General features: G+C 42.9%; 1 protein-coding gene across 2 annotated transcripts in view; it reads left to right on the forward strand.

Annotated features, from left to right (window-relative positions):
* Positions 1-26,031, forward strand: part of LOC124552533 (proliferation-associated protein 2G4) — a 62,873-nt gene that overhangs the window by 29,066 nt on the left and 7,776 nt on the right. For both annotated transcript variants that reach the window (XM_047126849.1, XM_047126848.1), the window contains exons 7-8: positions 9,046-9,271; positions 21,262-21,389. In XM_047126849.1, coding sequence (XP_046982805.1) covers positions 9,046-9,271; positions 21,262-21,389 — 354 coding nt within the window. The remainder of the gene's footprint in view (positions 1-9,045; positions 9,272-21,261; positions 21,390-26,031) is intronic.

Genomic DNA, 26,031 nt, shown 5'->3' on the forward strand with positions numbered 1-26,031 from the left:
CTTGGGATGAAACCCTTTTCCTGTTTCCTCGTCTGTACTAGGACAGAGGGGTCACATTCACTGCCACAAAGCCATTGTTTTTCGTGGAAAATATCGAAGAAAAGTTTGGTGAAGTGGAGTCTTCTAGTAAGATGTGGTCGGGCTCCCTGTTGATCAAAGCTGCTTCTGCTACCCAATCCGCAGCTCTTCGTGCCTGTGATTATCTTGGCAATGTCCCAGAGTCTATCACTTCTCTTCAATCTCTGAATATGTTCCAGGGGACCTCATCCTGCAAATGGATTAGGAAGTCCGGTCTATTGTGGAGCAGCATGGTGCTAATTTTGTTAGATGTAGCAGTAGGGTTGCAAAGACAACCGCACTGATACTGTCTCCTTCATTCTGGCTTTCGAGGGGGATACCCTCCCAGAGAAGGTCAACATTATGTGCTACAGATGTGATGTGAAGCCCTACGTCCCTCCACCTATGCGGTGCTTTCGGTGCATGCGTTTTTAGGCATATGTCTTCCCACTGTGCGGCGGACCCTTTGTGTGGTGACTGTGGGCACCCACTCCATGAGGGAAGCCCCCATGTTCCGCCACCTGTGTGTGTCAATTGTGCTGACCACCACTCCCCTCGCTCGCTGGATTGCCTGACTTACAAGAGAGAAAAGTAGATGGAAGAATACAAGTCCCTGGGTGCTGAGGCTCGCCAAAAGTATGAGATACTCCATCCAGTGTTACTGTCTTCAACTTTTGCCTCTGTTACTTCATTTCCTCCTCCCCCTCATCCTGTTCCACTCTCCCGCCCCCTCCTGTGCACGACCTCCCATCAGAAAGACTGCAGAAGCCTGTATTCCTCCTGTGCCCTGCCCTCATCTACATTAGAAGAAGAAGAAGAAGAAGAAGATGAAACATTAATCCCAAGAAAAGGCACCCCTGGTGCCCCTGGAAGTGCCATCTCCCCCCTCGCAACCTGAGCCTTACATTTACGGATGTCACCCCTTTCCTTGCTGGTGATGACTACAGAGTGATCTGACCTACTCCTCGGATTCTTCATGACTACCTTGGACTCTTGTCACACGATCATTCAGTGGAATTGCAACGGATACTACCATCACATACCGGAAATGCGTCTTGTCTCCTGTTCTGTGTTGTCTTGTTTTTCAAGAAATGCATCTCCCTGATAACCATTGTCCAACATTTTGTGGATATAGGGCGTTCTGTCGTAACTGTGCTGGCCCTGGAGTAGTATCTGGTGGAGTCTGCACTTCGGTTCGCTCCAATGTCATTAGTGACTGGATCCCCCTATGTACCAACTTGGAAGCGATAGTGGTTAGAGTGCAAACGACTCCGGCAATCACCATCTGCAATATATACCTCCCTCCAAGTAGGCCACTTTCTTACGTTGCACAGTCTATCTTAATCCAGCAAGTCACATCCCCATTTCTCCTCCTTGGGGACTTCAGTGCCCGGAATCCGAGGGGGGGGGGAGAATGTCACTTCAATGGGAAGGGGTATCCTAATTGACCAACTTGTCACAGAACTCGATCTGTCTCCTCAATGATGGTTCTCCTCCCCACTTCAGTGCTACTGCTCATGGCGCCTTCTCTGCTATCAGTCTCACGATCTTCTCCCCTGCCCTCGTGGCTTCCCTATATTGGTCACCCCGTGATGATCTTTGTGACAGTGACCATTTTCTGGTGATTCTATCATTCCCCTGTTGCCGCCAGGCAGACAGGCCTCCACATTGTGCATTCTGCAGGGCCAGTTGGCCTTTACATACATCTGCTGTGAACTTTGACACCTCCCTCTCAAATTATACTGATGTAGCTGTGCAAGGCATCTCTGCCACTATTCTTCATGCTGCTGGCACTGCTGTCCCCCTGTCCACAGGTCCCACTCGTCATCGACCGGTACCGTGGTGGACCGAGGGTGTCGCAGTCACTGTCCAGGACCGCCAACAGGCGCTGCAACGATTTAAGCAACATCCTTCACAGGCCAATCTCCTCACTTTTAAGTGTGTCCGTGCTATGGCCCTTTACCTTATTAAGCGGAGTAAAAAGGAATGCTGAGAGTGCTATTTTTCCTGTCTAGGGACATATGCCTCTTCATAGCAGGTTTGGTCCAAGCTCTGTAACCTTTTGAGCCACCAGCGACAGTAAACTGTCCTAGGTCTGAACCTTCCAAGGTGCTCTGTGCACCGATCCATTGGTCCTCGCAGAACACCTCACGACACACTTTGCGACGGCACAGTCGTCCTCTTCCTATCCTACTACCTTTCTCCGGCAGAAACAGAGTGGAACAGACCCCCATCTGTTTGATCCCGCACCACGTTTAGCCCTATAATGCACCCTTCACTGAATGGGAATTGGCGCAGGATCTTAGCTCTTTACGAGACACAGCCCCAGGCCTTAATTCCATCCACAACCAGATGATCCAACAGTTGGATGTTCTCCACAGGCAACAGCTCCTCAGGTTCTTCAACCACATTTGGCTCACGGGTGCTTTTCCGTCACAATGGCGAGACAGTATAATTATCCCCGTCCTTTAGCCCAGGAAAACCCGCCCAATTAGCCTGACAAACATACTTTGTAAACTGCTCGAAAGGATGGTCAGCTTCAGATTATGCTGGGTACTCGAATCTCTGGGTCTTTTGTCCCCATATCAGTGTGGCTTCCACACAGGGTGATTTCCAATTTACCATTTACTCTGAATGGAATGAGCCATCCAACAGGCTTTTATTCATTGCCGGCACCTTCTTGCAGTCATCTTTGACCTACATAAGGTGTATGGCATGGCTTGTAGCCATCACATTTTGGATACCATCCATGACTGGGACTTCCATAGTCCCCTTCAGATTTTTATCCACGAGTTTTTATCTCGTGGGCTCTTCCGGGTCCGAGTTATCACTTCACTCAGTGATCCTCAGATTCAGGAGAATGGTATCCCACATGCTAAGTGTCACACTCTTCCTCATTGTCATCAATGGGCTTGTGACCTCTGTTGGTCCTCTGGTTACCACAGCATTGTACATACATGATTTTTGCATCTGGTGCAGCTCCCACTTGGTAGCATCTGCTGAGTGCAAGCTCCAAGGCACCATCTGACAGGCCTCTATGTGGGTGGGCCACTGCCCATGGCTTCAAGTTTTCCTGTTTCTTGGGCCTTATTTTTGATAACAAGCTCACAAGACTGCCCTATATTCGCCATCGGAAGACTATATGTATGCGGAAGCTTAATGCTCTCTGCCTCCTGGCCCACACATCTTGGAGTGCAGACCATTCCACTCTTCTCCATCCTTACCGTGCTCTGGTCTTGTCCAGACTAGATTATGGTAGTCATGTTTATGGCTCAGCAGCTCCTTCCACTTTGAAACTCCTTGATGCTGTCGATCATTGTGGGGTGCATTTGGTTATTGGTGCCTTTTGCACTAGTCCTATTGATAGTCTCCTCACAGAAGCAGGTATTCCCTCTCTACACATCCAACGGAGCCAGCTCCTTGTTTCTTACGCAGTTGCCATTCGCCCATTCCCTGACCATCCTGTGTACCCTGTGTTCTTCGCCAATGAGGGATGTCTTACTCCTAACACCTGCCCAAAGGTGGGATTGCCGGCGGGCACGCGTCTCACTTACCTATGTCGGGATCTCCATCTCCAGTCACTGGACTTCTCTCCGTGTCTTTCCTCATACCCCACCAGGATGGTGCTTAGGCTAGAGATTATAGAACTGATCTATTCCAGGGTCCTAAGGTCTCTGACACTCCTGTGGTTTACCGGCGTCTTGTACCATCCTTGCAGAGTTCCAGGGTGCCACCGTCTTTTACTCTGCTGGTTCTAAGACAGTTGATAATGTGGGATACACTTTCACTTTCCTACTGGCTTCGAACACTGTTTACTGCCGGGATCATGTAGTGTGTTCACAGCAAAGCTTCTGGTCATTCACAGGGCCCTTGTTTCTGTTTCTTGGACCTCCATCCACAGCATTTTGATTTGTTCAGACAAAATGAGCAGCATGCAGGCTGTTGACCGATGGTAATCTCGTCGCCCTTTGGTCTCTGCTATCCATGACCACCTCTCTGCCCTTGAGTGTGTGCCGCCTGTTCAGACATCTTTCTCTGGGTCTCAAGTCATGTGGGCATCCCAGGGAATGAACTGGCTAACTGTTTGCTAGAGAAGCAGATAATTAACCCCCATTTCCTTTCATGATTCCAGCTGCAGATATGTGGATCTATGTCAGATCTCAGTTTGCCCAAAAGTGGAATACTATGTGGAGCGCCACTGCTCATAGTTATAAACTCCGCACAGTCAAGGAGTCTACTGCAGTTTAGTGCTCTTCCTTCCACTCGTCTCAGGAGGAGTCCACTGTTTTAAGCATTGATCATACCCAGCTCACCCATTGTTTCCTCCTACGTAACGACCCACCCCTACAATGTGGTTGTGGAGCCAGACTGACGATATTTCACATATTGGTAGAATGTCCCCTTCTTTCGGTTCCTCATGTTAAGTATAGCCTTCCCGATTCCTTAAATTTAACATTAGCAGACGATTCATGGATGGTTGAACTGGTCCTGAGTTCCCTCCATGAAAGTGGTTATTATTTCCAGATGTAAGGTTCTATTTTAGTCTTGGAGCAGGGGCAGGGTGGTTGTGGTTGGGACTTATTTTAATCTTCTCGGTCTGTGGCTCCATGACTGCCTCCCTTTTTACCAGTTTTTTTTTATTATTTTATTTTTTAATTTTATTTGGTCTCACCTTTTATGCCTTTACTGTGTGTGTTTAATGATCATTATTTTATAATTTGAGTCCCTTGACTGGATCCGTCTACTTTTAGCAGACCCTCTTTCTTCTGTGACTCAATTCGGAGTCGCGGGACTGATGACCTCGCTGTTTATCCCAAAAGCCCTTTCAATTAATCAGTCAGTCAATCTACAAACTACTTGAAATTTTTCTTCGCAACAGAAAACATGACATGAAACTCAATGACAAAAATGTATGTGTGGCAATGAACTTTTCTAGAAGCCAGATTATACAGTAACTCCTACTACCACCTATTTTTGATTGACCTAAATCATGAAAACAAATCACAAATTACCAAACTTAAACATTTACAAATCAATGTACTGACATTTGCGCAGTATAAGTTAGTAATAAATGCACTTTGATTTACTGGGCACTGAATTTCTGCATGTGTACAGTACCTGGTCTGGTTATGTCCACTCGTGTTTGTGGAACACCTAAAGATGAAAATGTATATTTATGATGACCATCAGGATTCTTTCTGCTGGAACATGTAAGTAGCTTTACTATTGTTTAAAACTCAGAATTCCAGTGCCATATTATGTTAACAAATGTACATTACATCTTACTTATATCAAAATGAAATAGTAACTGACTACACCCAGCAAACTAAAATGTAATATAATCCACTGATCCACCTGAAGTAGAGGGTGTAAGCTCTAGAAACGAGTTTTCGAGGAGAAAAAAAGTAAGCGACTGATTCAGGTATATGTTCTAATTTATCTGTTGTTCCTCTGTCTTGTCTCACAGTCTTCTGGCTCCTACAACTATAAAGCAAATAAGTATATAAGTTTGTACTAATGTGAGGAAGAGTTGGCTCTCTCTCTCTCTCTCTCTCTCTCTCTCTCTCTCTCTCTCTCTGCTGCAAGAATACATTCACTACGCTGAAGAAAACCTTCTCAGTTTTCAAGCCTAGTCAATTCCAATAAAATTCTCGAGCATTCGATGGCTTGCTGTGGCCTTGCTCCCAGGAGCAAAACTACTTATTGATGGGACTGACACTATTCGCTGCTAAAATGCCTACGATTATATCTGCTGGTACCAATCAGAGGACAGAAACGATGTTTGTGCAGATGATGAGTTGGGGGCAGCTCACAGCAGCTCTGGCCCGCTGCGGGACTGAGTGATGTCAGGTGGCACGAGGGGCCAGTGCCACATTTGAAACTGCCACTCCCTCCTCCCTACAAGTGTTAAGCATCCACCGTTGCTTCGTTTCGATGTACAAAACCCGCCCCTACACCCTACTCAGTGTGTAGCACTGGTCTCTGTTAAAATTGTTGCTGTTCGTTACAGAAGGGCGGCTGAGATTAGAATGGAGTACCAGTATGTTGGCTCTTGAACCAAGGCTCTTGTGTTCTCAATTTGTATTTTGTATCCGTATTTGAGGCAATGCTCAGCTATGGCTGGCTTGTTGAGCTCCCTTTGCTTAATATCTCTCTTGTGCTCGGTTCAGTGCTCTGCAGTTGTGCGGATTGTCTGGCCTTTATAGATGACACTGCACTGACAAGGGCCACCGTACACACCAGGCATATGAGGAGCAATATCGTCTTTAACAGGGCGCAACATATCTTGTATCTCAGGAGTGGGGCTGGAACACTGGTCTAAATGCATTCCCCTGCAGTACAAGTCCTAACTTCCTGCTCATTGCCCGACTCTATGGCAGGAAAGCCACTGGCTTGGCTTTTTCTACCGGTTCACAAGGTGTCGTCCTCTGGACACCTGAAAGCATTTGCAATGTCACTTTTGCTGTAGCCATTCTCCCTGAACATGTGCCTCAAGTGCTAAATGGCTTAGGTGGTCGTTGTCAGAAATAACTTTGGCTCTGTGTATTAACATGTTAAGGACTGCTTTCTTGTGTACAAGGTTGTGAAAACTACCAGTGTTCAAATATTGATCAATGTACACTGAATGACCAAGCCGGCCTCCTGCCTTCCGCTCAACTAAAACATCTGAGAACGGTAGCTTGCCATCCTTCTCCATTTAAATGGTAAATTTAGTTTTGGAGTGGACACCATTCACGTGATCCACAAACTGCTGCAGTGTATTTTCATCGTGAGGCTGTATCAGGAAGGTGTCATTGACATACCGAAGGAAGCAAAACAGATGCAACACCACAGAGTGCTCCTGAAAGTCACCGAAGGAGGACACCTTGTGAATCGGCAGAAGCAGCCAAGCCAGCGGCTTTCCTGCCATGGGGTTGGACAACGAGCAGCAAATTACAACGTGTACTGCAGAGACATGGATGGAGACCGGTACTCCTGCCCACCCCCAAGATAAGAGATACGTTGTGCCCTGTTGAAGACAACATAGCTCTTCGTGTCTCTTGCGAGTGTGGCAGCATCTGTGTAGGCCAGACAGTTTGCACAATTGCAGAGCAATGTACTGAGCACAAGAGACATTAAGCAAAGGGAACTCCACAAGTCTGCCATAGCTGAGAATTGCCTTGCAAAAAATACAAAATACTTTTTGAAAACACAAGAGTCTTGGCTTGTGCGTCAACATACTGGATGTTGCTCTGGCCTCTCACACCACCTGACATCACATGGTCCCGTGGTGGGCCGGAGCAGCTATGAGGTGCCCAACTCGCCTTCCGTGCATGTCTCTTTTTAGTCCTCTCTGGTGTCTGTGATCGTAATCGTAGGTATATAAGCAGGTAATAGTACCAGCCTGGGCAGTCAGTAGTAGTGGAGCTAGCCACTGAAAGCTCATAAATTTTATTGGGATTGATGCTGCTTGAAAGAAAGATTTTATTCAGTCATTCAGCTGTGAAAGACTTGAAGGACACATTCACTATGCTGTTCGTTCATAGTTGCTCACCCTTATTTCTATTTTATTATTCATTATTAAAGCTACTTCATTGCTACTCCTGTTAAACATGTTCGTATTAGCTTTAAAAATTTGAAAGTGTGTGTGTGTGTGTGTGTGTGTGTGTGTGTGTGTGCGCGCGCGATTTTCAGTTCTTAATTCAGTAGATAATAAAGTTCCAGTTTCACTGTATTTCATGTTTAAGAGAATTGAAATTAACACTTTATTGATTGAAAGTTCGTTTTGTACAAGAACTCAATTGTAGTAAGTAGTGTTGTCGACATGAGAAACTTTCTCTGTAAAGTATGTAACAAATTCAGTGTGAGATGCATCATATGGTGGACTGAGAATGTAGGGGGGACATGTGAGGCTCGTTATATGCTGCACGAATATAACCATCTGTCCATACTAAGAAAAGAAATTAATCTTTCAAGTAATTCTGTATTACAAATATAGAGTTATATGGTGTAATGCAGTCTGTTTCAGTTCTTTCTGTCTTTCCTTTCTTAATTTTGTGACTAGGTTTTGAATGAAGTATTATACAAAAACAACTGTATTGAAATGATAGGTTTGTCGTGTTTGTGTTAATTTTGCTGCTCTCTTCATATTTGGTTGATAATGGAATTATACCTACAACAAGTAGTACAGGAAGGTAAGCTACAACAAGTAGTACAGGAAGGTAATGGTGCTGATCTGAAATTAAACTGTGTATCGATTGTACCACAGAAAAATTAGGTGATATTGATAACCTGTCCTCCACTTCAAAAACTTTTTTCTCCGTATGTATTGTTCGAATAAATAGCAAGAGAATCAGTCAGTTATGGCAAAACTGTTTCATTTCCAAACTGGACAATTACACTTCTTGTGTTGCTGAAATCGGCCGCTATTTTTAATAATACATTCTTGGTTTCTCATTAAATGTCACCACTGTCACAGGTACCAGATACAATTGTAGTTGTTCAGCTGTTGCCAACTTTCTGTAACCTTTGCAGTCCAGTTATTAGACTCACCTTTCAGATTTGTGTATCCCAGACATGAGCACTTAACAATGCCATTACTGGTTTTGATTGACAAGCCGGGTCTCCCTAGAGTTAGGTGGTGGGGGAGTGGGTTGAGAAAGATTGTTAATGGAAGTGGGTTGCAGGTGAGTAACTAGAATTCTGACTATTAAGTGTGGCAGTGATAACATCCTCTTTAATGGAAAACAGAGTCTGTTATCAGTAGTAGTAGTTTTTTCAGAAAACACTACTTTTAGAGATAGATTGCCTTTCATTGCTGTGCTTAGTATGTCTTACAAAATCAATAGTGAGAACGGTTATATGACAAATTTTCTGGTATTTTGACACTGTTTCTTAAATTTTAATGGGTGGAATTTGTACAAAAATATGGCTGCAGTGACGATATGATAAAATATCGAAATGTGTGTTTGTGTTTGATACATTGATTGTATTCTTATTTTTGTGTAGGGCAAGGAGACAGCTACTAGAGTTACCATATACAAGAAGACAGACGAGACATACCAGTTGAAGCTGAAGACTTCAAGAACATTCTTTAGCGAAGTTAGTCACAAGTATGGAACGATGCCATTCAATCTCCGTGGCTTTGAAGATGACAAAAAAGCAAAATTAGGTGTAATGGAATGTGTGAATCACAAACTCATTGAACCTTTCCAGGTGCTTTATGAAAAGTCGGGTAAGTTATAAAAGGGGCAGGAAAATTGAAGCACATAATTCACGTAATTATATTACAGACCTGATTTTTCCATGTAGTGAGGAGAAGACAGTGTGGTATTAAATGTTAACCCCAAGAGAAGTGTGTGCATTAAATGAAACTCTACTGGTGGAAATAAATTCTGGAAGAAAATTACATAAAAGGAAATTGCAATTTTAAAGTGTTATAATAGATAGTATATTTTAGAGAAGAAACAAAAAGGGAAAATCATGGGCCTGGAGACGATTTGTGGGGAAAGAAAATACCTGAACAAGTTGGTTCAGTAATTTGACAGGTGACTCATATTTGAGAGCTGTGCACTTCAAACTCCCATCTGGCCATCCGCTTTTAGGCTTTCTGTGTTGTTTCCCTTAATTACCTGCTATGTATATTTGGATGGTTCCTTTTGAAAGACCATCACCAATTTTCTGCATATGCTTGTTCCTTTGAATGACAAATACCCATTTTCTGCTTGTGCTGTCTGTAGTGACCTTGTCATCAACAGTTGAAACCTGAAATTCTCCTTCCTTCCAACAAGCATAACAGATTCTTTGACAGTAGGTTGTGTGTGTTCTGCTGAAGTGGTGGTATTCTGAGCATTAGTGAAAAGCTAAAACTGCTGGACGAGGATCTTAACTTGGATACCTGGGTTCAGGAGACAATGTGTTACTTCTTTTTTGTGTCCTCAGAACATACCCCCACAGTTACTTATGCAAAAACGTCTCAATCATAAAATATCATTATTTAAAATAACTGTTTGCAGCATACAGTAGGCATCTTCAGACTGATTGCACTGTAAAGATTATAAAAAAGCACGTAGTCATTAGATCAGTCAATCTTACATAAAATATACAAAGATTAAACTAAAAAGGCATGTTGTTTTACCCTTTTGCTGGAGCTGGTGATGTGCAGAGTAGCTGCGTGTTGTCAAAGTAACTGCTGCTAGTGGCTGTACATGTTTGATAGTGTGCCAATTTGCTGCATCACACCAGCTGCAGCCAGTGGAATCTTACTATATGTAAAAATATTTATGATGTGCAAATGAAGTACATTGGAAAACTAACTGTAGAAATATAAGTATATCTTTATAAAACTTATACTGTTCAAATAAATAGTTCTGGTCATTAATAAAATTGGTTAACTTTTAATAAACTTCATATACAAGAGCACCAATATGAAATGTCATGCGAATGTTGAATGCCAGCTGGTGGTTCTTGCCGATAGCGATATATTGGCGGCTGCTTGTCAGAGCGTGGTGCAGCATGCTGTTGCCTGTGTGTTGTTGTATGCTGCCTATTGGCATCCAGAGACGATGGTATATTGTGCTGTTTACATGGAGACATTGTCCAGGTTTCCATTACCTTGGTAGAATTGCCGTTTTGCTTGAAATTTTCGGCATTGTGCATAGAGAATATAATGATTCATGAAAGGTTGGGAGAATTGGATGACATTTACAACAATCATGTGCGAGTATCAGTGTAGCATGAGGGGAAATTTTTTTTTGGATAGTTAATTAAAATTTGTAGTAAGAGCTGTGTAGTTGTCAGTCGCAAAATACAGTGATGTTTCAAAAAGGTTTTTTTTCTGTAATATACAGTGTCAGTATCTAATTTGCACTATTGAGCTTGAAAATCAAGAATCCATAGATTTTCTTAACTATCTCCAATAATGGTACACATTTTTTGTCACCTTTAGAAGCCAAACTATGACAGACGCAATCATTAATGCAAAATATTGCCAGCAGCCGAAATACGAAAAAGCTTTTTTCTATCTGTGCTTAACAGAATGCTAAAATTACCACTTACACTTGATCAATAACATAAATGAGATGAATTTTTGAAGCAAGTTGTTTATGCTAATAACTGTGATCCAAAATCATACATTCCCTATTCCAGAAAGTAAAACAAAAAAACCACAGATTCCCATAAAGACATAGTCTAAATCGCTATAGCTCTGAAGTTTCCAGTAGAATTAACTTTTCAAGAATACCAACTTTATACCTGCAAATACCCTTTTAAATAAATTAAGACACTGTATTGGAAATGCCAATGAACACCTTCCTCACTCAGGTGTATGTAAACTGATGGGTGGTAACTGTGAAAAAAATATTCATTGGATGGGCTGGTTGTAATTTTAAAACACATTTTAAGGAACATATCTCCAGTATTTCACAAAATAAATCAATGTTCTGACAACACCTTTTTTTATAAGGAACACACAGTAGGTGACATCTCTGACTGCCTTAAAATATTACACACAAGCTTAAATGAGTTACTTTTGAACATACTTGAGGAGCTTGAAACTTTTATTCACAAGAAGAATAACTCTTAAATTCTTTTAAACAAACAGTTACTTTCCATCCCCAGAGGGTCCACAACTTTCATGTGTATATGTGCATGGCCAGCACAGGACCCTTCCCTTTCCATATCCTTCCCCCCTTTCCCTCCCCTCCCCTCCCCTTCCTCTTCTCTTCGGGAGTGTTTTGTGCCTATGTCCGAAGACAGACGCTTGTGACTGTAAGACATAGTTTCTCTTCTTTCATCTACTGGAAAGTCTCTGTCCTTACTTTATCCTTCTCTTTTCCTTGGTTCTTCTCTTTACCTTCTTCTCCACTGCGGTGTTTGAGAATTCTTCTCTTCTTTCCTTTCCTTTTCTTTGTGCCTCCTTTTCTCTTTCATCTGAAGGCCAACCCATGCGTAGCCAGTGACAGGGTAACGCGTAATTCCCAGCCCCGGTTAGACAAGTAGGACACATACATACCCCTGGTAAAGGCTGGGCCCAGGGAGGTGTGATTACCCAAGCTGCTACCTTCTGAATGTACCAATTGGTCCCTCCGTCCGTTTTTTTGGGGGGTGTGGACAATCACCTAAGGCGGGAGTGCCCTCAGTGAGGGCCCCAATAGGAAGGAGCGCTCCATCAGAGAAGTCGGTAATCATGGTGGATACATTCGCAATGCTTTCTTTTAATTCTAAAACTTCTGCCCACAGGAGAAATCTAGATGAGTCTCAGCCTCGGACAATTCTTCGATCAGTGCCAAAGTTCCTAGTTGTTTCTCGGTCTGACGAAGGTAGACTTCTCCCCAGTCAACCCTTTCATTATTCAGAAAGGCGTCGACACAATTGCAGGTTATGTAAAGTCTTGTTCCCAGGTACGAAATGGCACCTTGTTGTTAGAAATACAGTGCCCTGCAGGCACATAAATTGCTTTGAAGTAAACAGCTACACACTTTCCCTGTCCAGGTGAAAGTGCACCGCACTTTAAATTCATTGTGCGGGGTGGTTTATACAAGATAAGTTGACGGATTAGCCAATGAGGACATTCAACATTACCTGCCTGATCAGAGCGTAACGACCATACATAAAGTTATGAAAAGGAATTGGTACCGACCCGCACTCTCTTCTTGATGTTTGATAGAGTTCACCTTCCATTGAACATTAGGGTGGGATATGAGAATTTCAGTTCACCCTTACATCCTCAATCCTATGCATTGCTATCGGTGTCAGCAGTTTGGTCATACCAGCTAGTTGTGTTTCAATACGGCCATATGCTTTACAGGGATGCCCATGAGGGTGATTGTCCACCTCCATCCCCTTGTTGTATCAGCTGTATGGACGACCACACTGCTTCCTCTAGGGATTGCCCTATTTTTAAAGATAAACAAATTATTCTGGAAATCCGAGTGAAGGAAAAGGTGTCTATTTGCTGCTCGTAAGTTATTCGCCAGTAGAAAGCCCACTGTGCTCCCAGCGGGTAAATATAGCACTGTCCCAGCTCTCCTCGACCTACTAAGGAGGTAGCCACGCAGATTTGCGATCTCACCTTCAGCACTACTGTCGGCAGAGCGGACATCCCAAAGGTCGCCCGTTCAACCTCCCCACTATCACTCACTCACTCTATTCTCAACCTTCATTGGCTCCTGCTAAATCACGGACCCCAAGATTGGAAGCCCGGACTTCCAAAAAGGAGCCTACTTTTGAAGATTTTTTTACGGACCTGGACCTCACAACCATCGACTCCTCCATCTTGATGTCCTGCTTCCAAGAAGACTCATAAGAAACGAAGTTTCTCTCCTCCTCCGTCACGGCATATCTCTCCTACAGCACTACCCTGTGGTAGCCATCCTCAGCTGTCTTCCATTGTTGCCGAGACACACTGCGGGTGGCCGATCACTGGTGGCAGGAGCTGCCCCCGAACAATCTATGAAGCAGGATCTTCTGCCTTTGGCTGAATGCTGTTCCACACCATCTGCTGTCAGCTCTCGGTGGTCGTTGAGTTGACTGCAACCTTATGTGAATTATCCATTGGAATATCTGTGGAATTCACTCCAATTAGGATGAATTGTCGATCCTAGTACAATCCTACTCCCCAGTCTTCTGTCATCAGGAAACAAAGCTATGTCCCCATGATTGCTTTGTCTTACCTCATTTCCAGTCAGTTTGGTTTGGTCTCCCCTCTGTTGATGGCGCTCTGGCACACGGGGACGACTCTTCTCCATCATACTATCCATTATCACCCAATCCCCTCAAACAGTTCCTTCCAAGCTGTCGCTGTACGTCTTTCCCTTTCTGGATACACCTTATCTCTTTATACCATATATATTCCGTCATCCACATCAATGGCAAGAGCCAATCTCTTTCATCTCCTTGGTTAGCTTCCACCCTCCTATTTGCCGGTTGGGGATTTCCAATGCCCACCACCTGCTTTGGGGATCTCAATGTCCTTGTCTGAGAGGCTCCCATTGATTGACCTCTTCTACCAACAGAGCTTGTTTGCCTCAACAATGGGGAACCTCGGCACTTAGAATGGTTTGCTTTTGCTGATATACTCAATTGACCATTTTCAATGTCTCCTTTGATTACAGCCATAACTGCCATCTATGTGCCCACAACGCTGGCAGCAGATGGACACTTTTCTCTTCTCTAACAACAAATGATGCCTGTCAGTTGCCTGGCATTGACAATCAGGTCACTCATGTTACGGAAGTTGTTCGTACAGCTGTGGAACGTTCAATACAGTGTACCTCCCCTTTGCCCCAGCGCCCCCCAGTTCCTTGGTGGAATGAGGCGTCCCGTGACGCGATACGTGAATGAGATGTGCTCTTTGTGTTTTCTGCCATTATTCTAAGTTGGCCAACTGTATCCCTGTATCCGCTGTAAGCAGTTACGTGCACTATGCCGTTGCATCGTCTGTGATAGCAAGAAGGCAAGCTGGGACATCTTTACCAGCTCCTGTAACACCTTCTCCCTTATCTGTAGTTTGGAGTCGAATTTGATGGTTATCTGGCACATCTCGTTTCTCCCCGATCTTTGGGCTAACTGCCGCCAAGATACCTTAGTGGACCTAGTTGCAATTTCTAACTCATTGGGTCAACACTTTGCTGAGATTTTGAGCTCTTCAAATTACCCACCAGCCTTTCTCCCAAAGAAACGAGCAGCGGAAGTGCAACCTCTTGCTTTCTCCTCTCAAAAACCGCGAAAGCTATAATACTGTTTTTTCTATGCAGTAACTCCAACACACTCTTCCTCTCACTCTTCTGCCACGGGACCAAATGGCATCCACATCCAAATGTTCATACATTTATCATACTGTAGTTTGCATTACCTCATTCGCCTTTATAATCAAATTTGAACTGACAGTACCTTTGCAGAAGATAGTGAGAAGGTATCATCATTCTTGTTCCCAAACATGGAAAGGACAAACATCTCTCCTCTAGCTATTGCCCCATATCTCTCACGAGTAGTGTATGTAAGGTTTTGGAGACTATGGTAAATTTCCATTTAGGCTGGTGACTGGAGTCCTGAAACCTTTTAACGCCTGCCCAATGTAGTTTCCGAAAGAATGGTTCCACAGATGACCCTCTTGTTGCTCTCTCCACTTACATCATGAACAATTTTCTCAGGAGACGACAAATGGTAGCTAATTTTTTTATCTGGAGAGTACATACGATACCTGTTGGAGATCAGGCGTCCTCTGCACACTGTTCTCTTGGGACTTTCGAGGTCGGCTACCTCTTTTCATCCATGAATTTATGGCTGACTGGACATTTAAGGTGCGTATGAACACTACTCTCTCCCGCACTTTCTCCCAAGAAAATGGGGTGCCTCAGAGCTTCGCGCTAAGTGTTGTACTATTTGCCATCACTATAAATACAATTACAGATTGTCTCCTTCCCGATGTCTAGGGCTCCCTCTTTGTCGACGATTTTACAATCTACTACAGCTCTCAACAGACCAGCCTTCATGAACGACGTCTTCAAGGATGCCTCGATCGCCTCCACTCCTGGAGGATCGAAACCGGCTTCTGATTTTCTCCCAGTAAGACCGTCTGTAAATTTTTGGCGTCGTATGGAATTTAGTTTGCTTTCCTTACATCTAGGCCCTGTCGACTTTCCGTTCGCGGACATCGCAAAATTCTTAGAACTTGTGTTGTACAGAAAACCGTGCGGTCTTCCCATGTTTCATATTTTTTCGGCTCCCTTAGTACACTCGAAATTGGACTATGGAAGTGTAGTTTACTCCTCTGCACAGCCGTGTATTCTTTGGTGCCTAGACTCTGTCCACCACCATTGATTGCATTTTGGATCTGGAGCTTTTTACACCAGCCCTGTGGAGAGCCGTTAGGCTGAGACTGCTGAACCTCCGCTGTCCAATTGGTGAGCTGTCCTCCTGAGTCGTTAACGCTGGTCATTGGTCTTCCATGCCTGCTCATCTGACCCATGCCCTTTTTTTCAACACCACCTTGGATTTAGGGTATGCAGGCTGCCCTTCCTCTCGACTACCACCGGGAGTCCACTTCCGTCAACTGTTACATTCCCTTTCCTTCCAATTTCTTAAAACTTTCTTGCCAAATGGGAGGACGGAGCCACCGTGGCTTCACCCCCGGACCTGGACCCGTCTTCTCCGTGATGTTCACCAGGTTTCCAAGGATAGCCCCCCCCCCCCCCCAAGCGCCCCCCCACCCCCCCCACCTCTCAGAGTTTGTCAGGCATTTGCTGCTCTATGTGCCTAAATGGAGGATGCCACATTTATTTGCACTGACGGCTCAAAGACCACCTTTTGTGTTGGGAGTGCCTGTATTGTTGGCGACACACCTATTACATTTTGGCTTCCTGACCAGTGTTTGGTTTTTACTGCGGAGCTTTATGCTGTTGTCTGGGCTGTTCAATACATCTGTCACCATATGTGAGTACAGTATATTATATGCTCAGAGTCGTTAAGCTCTCTTCTAAACCTCAAAACTCTTTATCCTGTCCACCTTCTGGCACCACCGGATTCGGACTGCCTCCACATGCTCCATTTGAGGGCATCTCTGTGGCATTTCTGTGGATGCCAGGGCATGTTGGTATCCACGGAAATGAGGCAACCGATATAGCGACAATGGCTGCAGTCTCACCACCTCAGCCCGCTGTTTTCATGGTTCCCTTTGCCTATCTACAGAGCATTTTATGCCGTTGCGTAGCTCTTTTATAGCACACACATTGGTCTCCACTTCCCAATAATAAATTATGGGACGTAAAATCTCATCCCTTTGCTTGGACCTCTTTGTCGCGGCCTGCTTGTCGGGAGGAGGTAATTTTAACAAGACTCCAGATTGGGCGCTGTCTTTTTAGCCATTGATATGTTTTAAGTTGTGATCCTCCCCCGCTTTGTCACCACTGCTCTCAACCGTGGACGTTGAGACACTTTTTACTTCAGTGCCTTATTTTAATCCGCTACATGCCTGTTTACGGCTTCCCTTTTGGCAGGTGACACGCGCTCAGCCGATGGCGTCCTTGAGTTTGTGCCAGAGACATGACATCAGTCATTTGAAGCTCTTTTCAGAGAAAACAACCCCCCTTCAATAGTTGTTTTCTAAGATTCTTCCATTTTTAGTTTCCTTCCTTATTGAGTTTTGCTCCCATTGCTGCTGATTCAAATTCTGGTTTTTTACATTTCACTAAGCCACATAATGGGTGCTTACGACCATAGCAGTTTTGTGCCCTAAAACCATTATAAATAAAAAAAAGTTAATATTCACAAAATCTTTTTTTTTAATAATGTGAGGAGGATAGTTGTTTCTTTGTTTCCTCATGTAGTTAACTTATATAACAAATTTTTAAAAATATTTCACTGAACCTGTTAGATTCCACATTTCATTTTCTACCTGTTGACTCCGACACTTCTTTATATTTTATTTCCTAAATCTTTTACAAATGCTGACACTACATGTAACAAAACAAACAATTTTTAAAAATGCCATTGTATTTCTTTTACAACTGACATAGCCAAATTCCTCTTATAAATTTAACTTTTTTTATCTGATTTTCTCACACATTGCAAATGTCATCTGATTCTCCCAGTCTTTTACAAATAGTGGTATTCTCTACACACAACGTTGAAAATTCCTAGCAAAATGCCAATTCAATCAAAGTAATGGAAATCTGGACACCATCTCCATGCAAACAGCATAATCTACAAACATTTTTCAGTGCCAATAGACAATATACAATGTCACACAGGCAACAGCATGTTGCAGCATGGTCTCTGACAAGCAGCGCCCAACACATCGCCATTTCCATGGAAATGGCATTGGCTTGGGGTACTGTCCAGCACCACCAGCTGACATTCGATGTTCGCACAACCTTTTGTATTGGTGCACTTGAATTTAAAGTTTATTTAAAGTTAAATAAGTTTACTAATTACCTGTGCTATTGAAACACTTGAACTTTTATAATGATATGCATATACTGTACTGTTAGTTTTATATAAGAACGTAGGCATCCGCGGCCGGGGTCATAGTGATTAAAATTCTTCTGGGTATTATGTCGCAGCATTGCTAAAAACTAACAACAATAATAAACTAAAACCAACATTTCGGCCAAATTGCAACGGCCTTCCTCAGGGCACGACTGATTATGCATGGGGATAAGTGCTTCTATTTATTACAGACTATCGATGTCTGATGTCACTGTTGTAAATCTTTTAATTGGCCCTCTAATATGATTGGCTAGTCATGACGTAAGGGGAGATGGAAAGAAAGAGGCTATTCGTGGATGTCCATGTCGTCAAAAATTGGTAGCTGTACACCAATCAGCGATCGGCTTCTGGTTGGCAAGTTTTTCTCCTGGTGTGTGCGGAAGTGGACTGACAGATGCTCTACAGCTGTTTGTGCAGATAACGTCTGTGTCCCGTGTAGCTTCTGTCCCGCGACCGCTCACAGCCCGTTGGACTGGGATGGCCGGCAGCCAGGACACCGGGAGTTTGTAGCCATCTTCTCTGTTGATGTTGTCAGGCTGCTTAATAATTTCGATCGCCTCCCGTATTTTTGCTTCCTCGCATCCACGATTCTTTCGCCAGCACTCGGGCTTTGTGGAACCTGATAGGTTGTCCACAGTCAAGATGGTTTTCCGCTACCGCCGATTTATTATATTGTCGTAATCGTACATAGTTTTCATGTTCTACTACTCGTAACCTGACAGGTCTCCCTGTTTCTCCTATGTAGGCTGCTTCGCACTCACACCGTAGCTCGTAAATACCTGCAGTGTTAAGATTGTTGACTACATCCTTGGTGGAACCTATCATTTCATGGGTCCTGTGACTGCTTTGAAAAATCGGTTTGAAACCTCGTCGGCGGAGGATGTTGCCTAGCTGTTCACTGACACCTTTTACATATGGTAAGTGTACCAGTGGAAGCTTCTCTTCTGTGCCTTCTTCTCGTGTTCTGCTCCCTTTGGTTTTAGCTGCCTTTCTTATGATGTTATCATAGGTGTTGGCATGAAACGTGTTTTGTAGCTCGTTTAATTCTTCTTTGATGTTATTTTCATCTCTTATCCGGTAGGCTCGGGCAGTTAACGTATGCAGAACAGAATACTTTTGAGCTGGGTGGTGGTGGCTATCCGCCAAGGATGTAGTCAACAATCTTAACACTGCAGGTATTTACGAACTACAGTGTGTGTGGAACTGCCTACATAGGAGAAACAGGGAGACCTGTCAGCTTACGAGTAGCAGAACATGAACTCTATGTACGTTTACAACATAATAATAAATCGGCGATAGTGGAACACCACCGTGACAGCGGACAACCTATCAGGTTCCAGGAAGCCAGAGTGCTGGCGAAAGAATCGTGGATGCAAGAACACAAAATATGGGAGGCGATCGAAATTATTAAGCAGCTTGACAACATCAACAGAGAAGATGGCTACAAACTCCCGGTGTCCTGGCTGCCGGCCATCCCAGTCCAACAGGCTGCGAGCGGTTGCGGAGCAGAAGCTATACGGGACACGGACGTATCTGCACAAACAGCTGTAGAGCAACTGTCCGTCCACTTCCGCACACACCAGGAGGAAAACTTGCCAACCAGAAGCCGAACACTGATTGGCGTACAGCTACCAATTGTTGACGACATGGACATCCACGAATAGCCTCTTTCTTTCCATCTCCCCTTACGTCATGACTAGCCAATCATATTAGAGGGCCAATTAAAAGTTATAAAACAGTGATGTCAGACATCGATAGTCTGTAATAAATAGAAGCACCTATCCCCATGCATAACCAGTCGTGCCCTGAGGAAGGCCGTTGCAATTTGGCCGAAACGTTGGTTTTAGTTTATTATTGTTGTTAGTTTTTTTAGCAATGATAAGACATAATACCCAGAAGAATTTTAATCACTATTAGTTTTTATACCTCTGCATGTCATAAATATTTTTATGTAGAAAAAGATCCCTTTGCCTGCAGCTGATGTAGTGAAGTAAACTGGCACCCAAACGAGCACTATTTAACGCTTGACAGTGCAGCCACAAGTGGCAGTTATTGTTTTGGCAGCATGGATCTACTTAGCACATTGTCAGCTCCAGCAAATGGTTAAATTGTCATGTCGTTTTAGCTTATTCTTTTTATATTTTGTGTAAGACTGACTGACCTAATCACCATGCACTTTGTATAATCTTTACAGGGTAATTAATATGAAGATGGCCGAAACCAGTCATTTTAAATAACTGATACTTTGCGATCGTGACTGTTTCTTCATAAGTAATTCTGCCTAGAATGATCACTGATACTCCCAACCATATTGGTTGAAATCGTACTTCATAGTTCCAACTTAGGTACACAATTTTTCCACATGTGGTCAAACACAACTAAAGAGTGGAAGTATCATACTGGGTTGAATTGTGATTCTAATGAATTTAAATCTGAAGTTCTGAAAAGGTAAAGATTTCATCCACCTTGAAGGATGGTTTCAAAATCTGTACCTTATTATGCTCGATCCTCTAGGAGACAATATACCTTTCCTTTCTCCGTCACGGGAGCAGACTTGCCCAGTCAGTTGTGGGAGGACCCACATGTTATATTAATTTGAACAATGCTGCACTTCGGCACATTCAAATTTGCCGTTTTTTTTTTTTTTTTTTTTTTTTTTCTAGCCATGAATATGGTCATCTTTATGTATCAATTACTCTTTTCTCACCAAGGTGTTTCCATTTCTGCTACATCACTGGTAGTTTCTGCTACTATTTTGATTGCCACCAATAGTACACAAGTACAGAAAACTCAGTGTTTGGAATTCTTCTTTTATGCATTGTTTTCTCGGACTGCATATACATCATCCTATTATTTAGAGGGGCTCTTTTAGTTCTCGTTGTCGAGTGTTTTTTTTACATTCAACGAACAGTCTCTCTCCATGTATGTGAGATTATAAATTTAGGCACGAAGGTAATAACTTACTGAGCAGTAGAAGTGTGAAGTTGTCAAGACACAAAAAAGAACAAGAACTTTGCCAGCTCACACACACACACACACACACACACACACACACACACACACACACACACACACAGTTTGACTGTCTGAATCGGTTAGGTCAGATTAACAGTAGTAGTATTTGCTGTGATCTTGTGTAAGGATTTTTGGAATTTCTTATTTTACTGCCATTCTTTTGTGATAGAAAATGTTTTTTGACACATTGCAATCTAAACTTGTCTTTTCTGTCTCCCCCAGGTGAATTTGTTGCGCACTTCAAGTTCACTGTGTTACTGATGCCTAATGGTCCTCATCGCATAACGGGATTGCCATTCGAACAGGAGCTGTATCAGTCGGAACTTAATGTGGATGACCCAGATTTAAAGGTAAATGAGAAATGTTTGTATTAGGAAGACTAAAAGCTGAAGAAATAAGATTGTCATTTTGTGTGTGTCCATTACTCAAATGAAAACACTCGCTGCTGCCAAACAATGGAAACTCCAGGTAGGAGTATCAACAATGTATTAAAAGACAGATTGTTACTTACCGTAAAGGAAGACACACAAAGTTGCACATGGGCACAATTAAGACATTTACATATAGCTTTTGTCCACAGCCTTAATCAGTAAACACACACACACACACACACACACACACACACACACACACACTCTTTCTCTCTCTCTGTCTGTGAAGGCCATGGTGAGATCCCCAGCATATTAACGAAGAATACCAACAGTACTATCAGTTGTTGCCAAATTCATATCAGCACTTTCTGTTGCTCTAATACTAGTATTAGACATCTAATTGTAAGAAGCTGAAAGAGCTTGAGGATTTCAAACTGTGCTCTGCTTCTGTTCGTAAATTTGAAGAGAACATTGCACATAAAATAGAAACCTAAGTTAAACAAAATATTTATTGATTGAACAGTCCATTGGTGTACTGCCAGTGCACTCTGTCAACCTAGCACAATGTTTCTACAGTCAGTAGATCACTGAAATATTGCACATGCTGGACAGTGAAGCACTAGCATATTCATGGTCTTCCGGATCAACTACTACATTAGGAGAAATTTCAGAAATAACAAAAGTGATTCTTTATTGATATTACAAGGTAAAAGTTCTATCTGCTGAGGGTTGATGCGTACATCAAGAACATGGTGAATTGATGGAAAAATCTGGTGCGTGTGGTGGTGGTCCCAGTCTACAGGAATGTGACAAAACAGCAATCATTGTTTTGGAAAACCAGAATTTGTAAATAAGTTGTTTTCGATAAGCAGCTTACCTTTGTATATATTTAATACAGTTGAATGTTCCACAGGTCAGTATTCATTTTTTTCCCTCTCACACTTTTCACAAATAACATGATGATAGCAGCGCATACTAATCTGCCGAACTTTTTTGGATATAGATCAATTCTTTTATACTCCCATTAGCAGAACCAGCCCTGTATTGAGACCAGTGCATACCAAGTGGTCCTTTTTGTGCTGTAAGGCATTTAGCCATTGCTGGTACGTAGTAAAGTGCATTCATTTGGCGAGTTCTCTGCTAGTGTGATAGGTTCTTACGACATTTTGATGTGTGCCAAATCTCTATCCTTATCCAGAGATGATTGAGTTTCATACTGGTTGTTAATGATACTGCAAATTATTTTAGTCTTAATAGTGTAGGTGTGTGAAAGTACTTGTTGTTGTTGTTGTTGTTGTTGTTGTTGTGGTGTTCAGTCCTGAGACTGGTTTGATGCAGCTCTCCATGCTACTCTATCCTGTGAAAGCTGCTTCATCTCCCAGTACTTACTGCAACCTACATCCTTCTGAATCTGCTTAGTGTATTCATCTCTTGGTCTCCCTCTACAATTTTTACCCTCCACGCTGCCCTCCAAAGCTAAATTTGTGATCCCCTGATGCCTCAGAACATGTCCTACCAACCAGTCCCTTCTTCTTGTCAAGTTCTGCTACAAACTCCTCTTCTCCCCAATTCTATTCAATACCTCCTCATTAGTTATGTGATCTACCCATCTAATCTTCAGCATTCTTCTGTAGCACCACATTTCGAAAGCTTCTATTCTCTTCTTGTCCAAACTATTTATCGTCCATGTTTCACTTCCATACGTGGCTACACTCCATACAAATACTTTCAGAAACCACTTCCTGACACTTAAATCAATACTCGATGTTAACAAATTTTTCTTCTTCAGAAACGCTTTCCTTGCCATTGCAAGTCTACATTTTATATCCTCTCTACTTCGACCATCATCAGTTACTTTGCTCCCCAAATAGCAAAACTTCTTTACTACTTAAAGTGTCTCATTTCCTAATCTAATTCCCTCAGCATCACCCGACTTAATTCGACTACATTCCATTATCCTCGTTTTGCTTTTGTTGGTGGTCATCTTATATCCTCCTTTCAAGACACTGTCAATTCCGTTCAACTGCTCTTCCAGGTCCTTTGCTGTCTCTGACAGAATTACAATGTCATCGGCAAACCTCAAAGATTTTATTTTTTTGTTCTCCATGGATTTTAATTCCTACTCCGAATTTTTCTTTTGTTTCCTTTACTGCTTGCTCAATATACAGATTGAATAACATCGGGGAGAGACTACAACCCTGTCTCACTCCCTTCCCAACCACTGCTTCCCTTTCATTTCCCTTGACTCTTATAACTGCCATCTGGTTTCTGTACAAATTGTAAATAGCCTTTCGCTCCCTGTATTTTACCCCTACCACCTTCAGAAGTGAGAAAGAGAGTATTCCAGTCAACATTGTGAAAAGCTTTCCCTAAGTCTACAAATGCTAGAAACGTAGGTTTGCTTTTCCTTAATCTTTCTTCTAAGGTGAGTCGAAAGGTCGGTATCGCCTCATGTGTTCCAATATTTCTACGGAATCCAAACTGATCTTCCCTGAGCTCGGCTTCTACCAGTTTTTCCATTCATTTGTAAAGAATTCGCGTTAGTATTTTGCAGCTGTGACTTATTAAACTGATAGTTCGGTAACTTTCACATCTGTCAACACCTGCTTTCTTTGGGATTGGAATTGTTATATTCTTCTTGAAGTCTGAGGGTATTTCGCTTGTCTCATACATCTTGCTCACCATATGGTAGAGTTTTGTTAGGACTGGCTCTCCCAAGGCTGTCAGTAGTTCTAATGGAATGTTGTCTACTCCGGGGGCCTTGTTTCGACTCAGGTCTTTCACTGCTCTGTCAAACTCTTCACGCAGTATCATATCTCCCATTTCATCTTCATCTACATCCTCTTCCATTTCCATAATATTGTCCTCAAGAACATCGCCCTTGTATAGACCCTCTATATACTCCTTCCACCTTTCTGCTTTCCCTTCTTTGCTTATAACTGGGTTTCCATCTGAGCTCTTGATGTTCATACAAGTGGTTCTCTTATCTCCAAAGGTCTCTTTAATTTTCCTGTAGGCGGTATCTATCTTACCCCTAGTGAGATAGGCCTCTACATCCTTACATTTGTCCTCTAGCCATCCCTGCTTAGCCATTTTGCACTTCCTGTCGATCTCATTTTTGAGACGTTTGTATTCCTTTTTGCCTGCTTCACTTACTGCATTTTTATATTTTCTCCTTTCATCAATTAAATTCAATATTTCTTCTGTTACCCAAGGATTTCTACTAGCCCTCGTCTTTTTACCTACTTGATCCTCTGCTGCCTTCACTACTTCATCCCTCAAAGCTACCCATTCTTCTTCTACTGTATTTATTTCCCCCATTCCTGTCAATTGCTCCCTTATGCTCTCCCTGAATCTCTGTACAACCTCTGGTTCTTTCAGTTTATCCAGGTCCCATCTCCTTAAATTCCCACCTTTTTGCAGTTTCTTCGGTTTTAATCTACAGTTCATAACCAATAGATTGTGGTCAGTGCCCACATCTGCCCCTGTAAATGTCTTACAATTTAAAACCTGTTTCCTAAATCTCTGTCTTACAATTATATAATCTATCTGATACCTTCTAGTATCTCCAGGATTCTTCCATGTATACAACCTTCTTTCATGATTCTTGAACCAAGTGTTAGCTATGATTAAGTTACGCTCTGTGCAAAATTCTACCAGACAGATTCCTCTGTCATTTCTTACCCCCAATCCATATTCACTTACTATGTTTCCTTCTCTCCCTTTTCCTGCTCTCGAATTCCAGTCATCCATTCTGCTTTCCCTTCTTTGCTTAGAACTGGTTTTCCATCGGAGCTCTTGATATTCTTACAAGTGGCTCTCTCTTCTCCAAAGGTCTCTTTAACTATAGTTAAATTAACAGCATTTAAAATTTGGCATTACTTAAAGATTAAGCCATCTAGTGTACATTGGAAAAAAAAACACCCACTCACCCCACCCACCCGACTGCAGCTTTGCTTTTCCACTCTTCCTTCTTTCGGCATTTCTGGTCCCCCTTGAGATTTGACTTCCCATCAAAATGGTTTATGTAATGAGATCCATTTCGGGAAGAACTCCTTCCTTAGCATCTTCAGTGTGGGTTACTCTTGCTTCCTCTCCTTGTTTGTTGCCATAGCCTCTCAGCCATTTAAATTTCCACCACTCCTCCACAACCCCTGCTACCCCACTACATTCGTTGCTCAACTTTTTGGGGCTTCGGAACCCCAAGCAACAACAGCTGTGCCAGGTGGCCCTTGCGTTTGCTGTGTGGTGCCCACAGAGTAAGCCCTTGATTGGAGTAGGTGGTACCAGGGTGGATGCTCTGCATATGAAACGTACAAAGCTCCATGCATCTGGCTGCACTTCCATGGCCGTCTCTTCAGATAGGAACGATTCTGTGCTCCTACTTTTGCTTCCTCGACATTCCTGTCTCTGGTTGCTCCCTGGGATGAGAGCCAGTCTTGGCAATTTGAAGCGAAACTCTTTCCCCCTTAATTGGTTTGGTCCAGGACAGACAAAGCCCTTTGCCAGTACCGAACCTGTCTTTTTTTAAGGATACATAGGAGATAAGTTTGGTGAAGTTGACTCCTTTAATAAGATGTGATTTGGTTCCCTTCTGATCAGCTTCCTTTTGTGCTTGTGA

The sequence above is a fragment of the Schistocerca americana genome, chromosome 10 (assembly GCF_021461395.2).
Source record: "Schistocerca americana isolate TAMUIC-IGC-003095 chromosome 10, iqSchAmer2.1, whole genome shotgun sequence".
Classification (NCBI taxonomy): domain Eukaryota; kingdom Metazoa; phylum Arthropoda; class Insecta; order Orthoptera; family Acrididae; genus Schistocerca; species Schistocerca americana.